This window comes from Staurois parvus, unplaced genomic scaffold (genome assembly GCF_062004578.1).
Source record: "Staurois parvus isolate SC_StPar_1 unplaced genomic scaffold, SC_StPar_1.0 ptg001051l, whole genome shotgun sequence".
In the NCBI taxonomy this organism is placed as follows: Eukaryota; Metazoa; Chordata; class Amphibia; order Anura; family Ranidae; genus Staurois; species Staurois parvus.
The window spans coordinates 2,959,840-2,966,828 of NW_028318847.1; the positions used below are offsets into that span (position 1 = coordinate 2,959,840).

Here is a 6,989-nt window from a genome sequence, read left to right on the forward strand (position 1 = left end):
ATTTATCAGTTGTTTCACAGAGGTTTTCCAAAGACTTCCTTTGATTTTTGGCTCAAAACGTTACTGCCAATTTTTTATTTTTGTCCATTAAGTGGACAAAAACAAACTGTCCAGGTTTTCTAGCGATTTTCCATCTAGTGTATTGACACAGTTCAAGTGGTAACTGTTTACAATCTAGCTAATCATAATGCAAACCTTACCAATATGTTTGTAACAATGAAAGTTCAAGATCGGAGTCCACCTATAGGATGCTGGAAATAAGCATTTTTGACATTTGAAATATCAGTTGCGAATGAACACTTGCATACTGGTGGAGGAAGGTCTTTTGAATAATGCTGCCCAGTGGATGTTTCCATGACAATCAACCATATTGGAAAAAATAAACTAAGATTCCAAACTAACCCAGTTATGACTAGTACACACAATGAGAAAATCAGATGAAAAAAAAAAAAACTTTCGGAGCTCCAGTCTGATAATCTGATCATTCGTACACAGCTCTTGAGAGACGATCAGCAGTTCATGAGAAAATATCCGAAGGGACAAGCACGAAAAATGTTCTCATAAGATAACAGAAGAAACAATTTTCATGTAAGTAGTATAGTATTTGTGCGATAAAAATCAAGTAATCGAGTAAGAATGAGCATGCTCGGAAACAAAACAAATACATTACAATACTTCAATTCCAAAGTTGTATGCTGTCTAACAACACAGAATAACTTTAGTAACCTATTCATCTTTGATATGAGACTAGCATGTGCACAAGAAAAAAAAAAAGGGGACGATCATTCGTCTGACATTTTCATTTAAAAATACATTTTAGCTGGAGCTTTAATTTCTGAACCCTGAGAATACAGTGTTAAGAAATTCATATGTTAAAAGAACATACACCATAGATTTAATATATATTAACATTCAAACACAAACAAACATGAACATAACAGCACAAACATCAATATAAAACACAAGCAGCATGTACAAGTAAAAAAGGCACAATTCTTAAAACAAATAAAAAAAGATGTTCTTCTTTTAAATATTGAAACATGCATGGCATATATACAATAAAAAATGATTTTGCAAAGATCCAATAAGTTCAGTGCAAATGTCTTCTTCTTTAACAGATCAAGTTTTAATCTTTCTATATTATGGACAGTAAAGCTATTATGAAACTGATTGAGAACTGTAATTAATTTCATTATCTGAAATTAAATTCAACCAAAAAACCTATTGCTGAGTGATGAGGAGGCAGTTGTGCAATTCAACAAAAGTTATGTTTTAAGGCTTGTACTTTATTGCACCAATTATTAGAATAGTGTGCTCTATTGAACCAATCTGAGAGATTTATTAAATAATTGGAATGAAAATGGCATAGTAGCAATACTATTTCAAGAATGTATGAAAACTGTGCAGCCTAATAATTGCACAGTTTATTACATTTGAACAAAAATTCAAAGCGGATGAAATAACTATTACCTGAATCTGTAGGTCGGTTTTCAGTGTAATCTTAGTCTAGAATTTTAAAGCCCGTGTCAATATGGGTTTAAATAAAGCATCTCAACAAAGCTTAGCAAGAAACATTTTTCCATTCACAGAGAACTGAGAATGGGTCTGGAATACACATTAGAATAGTAGCCTGCATCAGAGGATGATGGCATGTCCATTAAATTTTTTGAAGGGGTCATGTTATGATAATCAGGAGTATAGTTCTGGTAGTGAGGAAGATGATCTGTGGTTGGACACATGTCAGTTTTACTGGAGTATGTTTGTGCATTTTCAGAAGACATGAGTTGTGTGATAGAGAATGGGCGCCTCCCAGCAAATTGCTCATGCTTCATCTGAGCATCTTCTCCCACCATGCAAAGATAACCGTCACTAGAGAGACTCATTGGGTATAAGAGCTGTAATGAAGACCCGCCATGTTCAGAGTTAGGGCTAATACCCACTGGTGAAGCCATATTTAGTTGGGAGATTGCCACTGATGAGTCCGTGTCTCCCCTGTTAATTGCATTTTTTGGCGACTGAGAAGAGGAATTCTCATCATAAACAGCTGGAGACTCTCTTAATTGAACTGGCATCTCATCTCCAAGTTTGCTAGTTTTTTTTTCTGAATCTTCAGTCCTAGACTTTTCACATTTGAACCTCTTTTGTCTTCTCAGGTAGCATCCATTTTCAAACATGTTTCCAGAGTCTGGATGAAGAGTCCAGTAGGAGCCTTTTCCTGGTTTCTCTGGTGAACGTGGAACTTTAACAAAGCAGTCATTAAATGACAAAGAGTGACGAATTGAGTTTTGCCACCTCTGCTGGTTTTGTCTGTAGTAAGGAAAAAGGTCAATGATCCACTGGTAGATCTCATTCAGTGTCATCATCTTGTTTGGCGATTGTTGAATGGCCATTGTTATAAGTGAGATGTATGAATAGGGAGGTTTGGCATGGGAATAATTTCTCCGATAGGGTCGAGGATCCCTCTGGAACTCTGTTTCTGCTTGGCAATAGCCCAATGGATAAGCAGATGAAGATGCTGGAGATGCTGATGGCCCTCCCATATTGTGGACTAGAGAGTTCAGAGAACTCAGATTGTTTTGGGTTTGGATGACATTTACAGGCCCTGCCATTGAATTATTCATGTAAGTCATTGTTGCAGGTACAGTTGAGACATCACTGGATACAAAGCTATTGTTTTGAAGGCTATTTATGCTATGTATTCCAGGATATACCTAGCAAAATAAACGAACATAAGATAATGAAGTGAGATATCCTTGTTCAATATATCCAAAGTACGCAAACTATAATATAAAAGTCATATACATTTCACAGAAAATACCTGAAAATTGTAGCAGCAATTATATCATACTGTATGACTGAATGTCAGTAATAATTACTCTCCAATATGAATATGCAATTTATAGTTCATATTTTTTGTGACAGTAGAAACAACTGAAGTGGTAATATAAAGCGACCTTGTGGTTAAAAGCATTGCATCAAAACCAAATTTCTCGATTAAACATGCAGTTGAAAATGTATCTGCTAACTGACAAACTTTCACTTCTCTTTTCTTATATTTAGATTTATAAAATCAAAATCCTTCAGTTTATTTTATTGTCATACCATTCTATTTTATCATTTTTGACACGTCTGTTTGCATTTTCTATTCAGTATTGCTATGCAATATGCATACTCAGATATTTAGCATCACTGTACAGTGTTGTCTACCTTTCCTGTTGGCAGTAATATACATAAAGGGATTACACTCTCCACAAAGAAGCACTTCCTTTAGTCTCTACCTAAGCATTCATAATGAACTTGCACTTTTCAGACATCTAGTGTTGAATAACAATGAAGTTTAATTGCCTAATAAACATGTTTTGTTACCTTCCCAGCCCAAATGTAAATGGCAGTGCTATGTGTAATGCCCTGTAATATTTTGACTTGGCAGAATTCACAAGCTAGACTTACTGCCATACCAGTAGCATACACAGATATCTAACTATACAATCAACAAACAGCTAACAAACAAAATACTCCAAGATATGAAATGCTAATATACTTGAATATCCAAGCAAAGCTTAAAAGAGAAATTTTAGGGAAAGTTTGGCTTTATATTCCCCCCCCCACCTTTCCTTTACTACATTTGGTGCAGGGGCGGACTGACCATTCGGAAACTCGGGCACTGCCAGAGGGCCGAGGGTCAGTAGGGGGCCCCATGAGATGCCCCGGTACCTTATTCATAGGCTCTCTTGAGTTTGGGCAAGGACACAGGGGCCCCATGATCCCCTATTGCCCGGGGGCCCCATGAGTTGTCAGTCCACCCCTGATTTGATATAATTTTTGGGGAGTGGGTACCTCACAGGTCCCAGAAGGCTGCAGGATCATTCACAAAGCACAGTGCAGTGGGAAGCCAGCTGTGAAGCCGGAAGGAGTAACAGCCAGTTTCTCTTAATAAACATGAAGGCTCAGGGGATACAAAGACCAGTGAAGAACTGGCCCGGATGGGGACAGCGCTGGATTCCTGGAAAGGTCTGGAAAGGAAAAGTCAGAAGCTACAGTATTCGTAGCCGATTACTTAATTGTTTTTCTTTCCAGGCAGAAGATCCACTTAAACTCTATTTGATTCAACAATGAAAAGCATATATGTGCTAATCATCTTTGTGTGTTGTAAGTGTTAACAGACAATCAATACAACAGATACTAGAAGAGACGTTTGTGAATAGGCAGGGGATCCAGATCCATAAAATATAGTTTGAGGTTACTGGATGATATTATGTATAGATTGTATACCCTTGGAATAATTTTCACATGAGTTTTAGCACTACTAGTAGCAGAGTGTACAGCTAGCTATGCACAATTATCAAGGCACCAACCCTTTCTCTCTCTCTCTCTCTCGGCTTATTGCAACATTATCTACAACACATTTGTCACTATAGTTGACAGCCAAATATGACAGATATTTTAGCTTAATAAGCAGAAAAGCCATTATAGGAGAATAAATTAGTAATTCCAGGATAACCTGGCACCACAGATACAATGACAAAGTTCTTATAGGAGTGTTCCATGCTGGCTGTATACAGTCTATGGTCTTCAAGAGTATATGGTCACCCACACAGTCGTTATAGACTATAGCTAATAATTGGCCTGTTTCCTTCAATAATTAGCCTCTATATGGATACATTAAATTAACTTATTTGGTCTCTACTAGAATTAGTTTCTCTAATATGGTCTTTAAATACTGCAGTATGGTTGAGGGTTTTTTTTTGGTTTTTTTAAGAACAATTAATTCTCTAAACAGGATTTAATTAGTGCTAGATTATGATCATTGTCTGGAGTTACCCAACAGTACAGTTTGCTAGATTACACTCCTGTTTACAGATAATTCACTGTATATGTAGTGAGAAAGCGCAAAAAAATCTAATGATTATAGGTCGAGTATATAGACATTAACGTACCTCACTTTCGGTGTACATTGAATGCCAGTCCATTGGGTCTTTCATTTCCAACTTGACTCTATTGAGCATAGTCTGAATGTTGACTTTTGGTACGTCTTCTTCACTCTAAAAAGAATTTAAATGGCCACTAATCTTTTGCGTCTGTAGTAGAGAGGATTCTTCCTGTGTAGAATCCAAATGTTTGGCCAAGTGAAACAAGGTCTGTGGAGACATTTAAAGGCAAAACCCTTAGAGCATTTGAATAGACCTGTCCTCCTTAAAGTCTCCACCCCTTTTCCTCAATCTCACTGTGACCTCTTCACTGGCTACCTGCAGAGCCAAATCAGTTTAGGACAAAGGAAGCTACTTGTACCCCCCTGACTGCTTTCATTCACACACACCTCCTATCCTTTTTTCAATCACCAGTCTGTCTCATCAAAATGCTAATAGGATCAAGGAGTTCCCCCAGCAACAAGGATATAGGTTCATGGTGGCATTTTCATTCCAGAAAGTATTGTCAGGGATCTCTTCCTGCCTCTTCATTTTGGAACATCTATTTTGTATGAAATGTAACCTGACCACCATGAAGTGAGTCCAAATAATGAATCCCAGTCATATACATATCCCTTCAACAGGTTCAAGAAGCTGTGGCTTTCACCTTCCTACCCAGGTGGAGCCACTAAATTTAGGATTTATATTTGTAACATGTGACTTCTAGAGAGGCCATATTATATTTGGTAGAAATGAGAAAAGATGGAGATAATAGAGGTGCTCCTAAAACTTGATCCAATATATTTACATTGTACCAATGCACTTTAATGTCCATGATCCATATATTCTATTAGTCTTAGATATGATTATTTTAAAAGTCTATAGATCTGATATGCAGTCTTAGTATATCAACAGCTTGGTGGGTTATTTGGAACAGTCAGTAAAATGGGTTGGAGCATAACAGCAAATTCGCAATCTACAAAGGTTTTGTCAGGAATGGACTCAGCACTGGTGGTGGGACTTACCTGCCGTGTGGGCTGCAGTACCAGAGCTGACCAGCGGGTGCTCTCAGCAGCCAGAAGCTCACTCCTGCAATCAGCCAAACCTGGGGCTGATTGCAGAAGGTGTATTTAAAGCATGACCAGGCCTGTGATGGGGGCCTTGGTGTATGTTTTCCCATGAGCCCCTGTACCTGGTATCTTGTGTTCCTGCTTTGTTGCTAACCCTGCTTGATCCTGACCTCTGCTGACCGTCTCCTGTTGAACCCCTGGCTTGCCTGACCATCCTTCTGCCTGATCCCCTGTACCGCGCTGCCCGTGAGTTACTGAACCCAGCTTGTGACCCTGACCATTCTCTGCCTGCTCCTTTGGTACCTTGCTGCCCGCACGTTGCTGACCTGGCCCGTCTGACCACGCTAACTACTCTGCCATCCATCCATCCTGCACGGATCCAGCCGTCCCTGCTCACACCTTCTGCCTCTTCACATCAGGCTTTCTACCTGCACATACCTCTGGTGGATCCCTCTACCACTAGCAGGTGTACTCAGGGGCCGCGACCTGGTTCCTGTCTGCTCCAAGTCCATCCCCACCATCAGGGGCCCTAGTGAATAAGCAGACTGGGACTTAGACTCCGCGCCCTGGGGAATCCTGCCCTGAGGACCGCTAGAGGTACCACCAGGCAGTCGTTACAGAACCCTACGGCCGGCCTGACCATTCCACCTCTCCAGCCCTGACTACGCCTGTGTTCCTGCACCTACTAAGATTAGTGGAAGGTTGGTTTGTTCACTGTGCGTTTATATATATATATATATATCTGGGTGGCTAAAAATAAACTGTATTATTATACTATACCTGAAACCTGCGTTTCCCTGTGTCAGTCCACACCTTTCTGGTCATTCCTAGATTCCTGACAGGTTTATTCAGCTTTAGGCCTCATGCACACTGGATGTTTTGCTATCTCCCCTAGACACCTTTCCTCCTGGCAGCGGTGTTTTGGCAGGAAAAAATGCTTGACGTTTGTAAGTGCATGTAATGCATTTTGGGGTATAAGTACTTGGGAATTAATTTGTTTCAGTGGCCAAAT

The 6,989-nt window shown here is 39.4% G+C and overlaps 1 protein-coding gene across 1 annotated transcript; it reads right to left on the reverse strand.

Moving 5' to 3' along the window:
• Positions 1-1,583: 1,583 nt before the first annotated feature.
• On the reverse strand, positions 1,584-5,006 carry LOC149440830 (forkhead box protein A4-like). Its single transcript, XM_089658120.1, has 2 exons — positions 4,938-5,006; positions 1,584-2,711 (listed from the first exon to the last, which is right to left on the reverse strand). Exons 1-2 carry the CDS (start codon positions 5,004-5,006, stop codon positions 1,584-1,586), a joined length of 1,197 nt encoding a protein of 398 aa, XP_089514246.1.
• Positions 5,007-6,989: the final 1,983 nt, after the last annotated feature.

Bases quoted from the DNA above. Each gene is read 5' to 3' on its own strand.
- LOC149440830 (XM_089658120.1), bottom strand. From the start codon at position 5,006: ATGCTCAATAGAGTCAAGTTGGAAATGAAAGACCCAATGGACTGGCAT. The intron at 2,712-4,937 runs GTACGTTAATGT...TTATTTTGCTAG, and splicing joins CAATGTACACCGAAAGTGAG to GTATATCCTGGAATACATAG.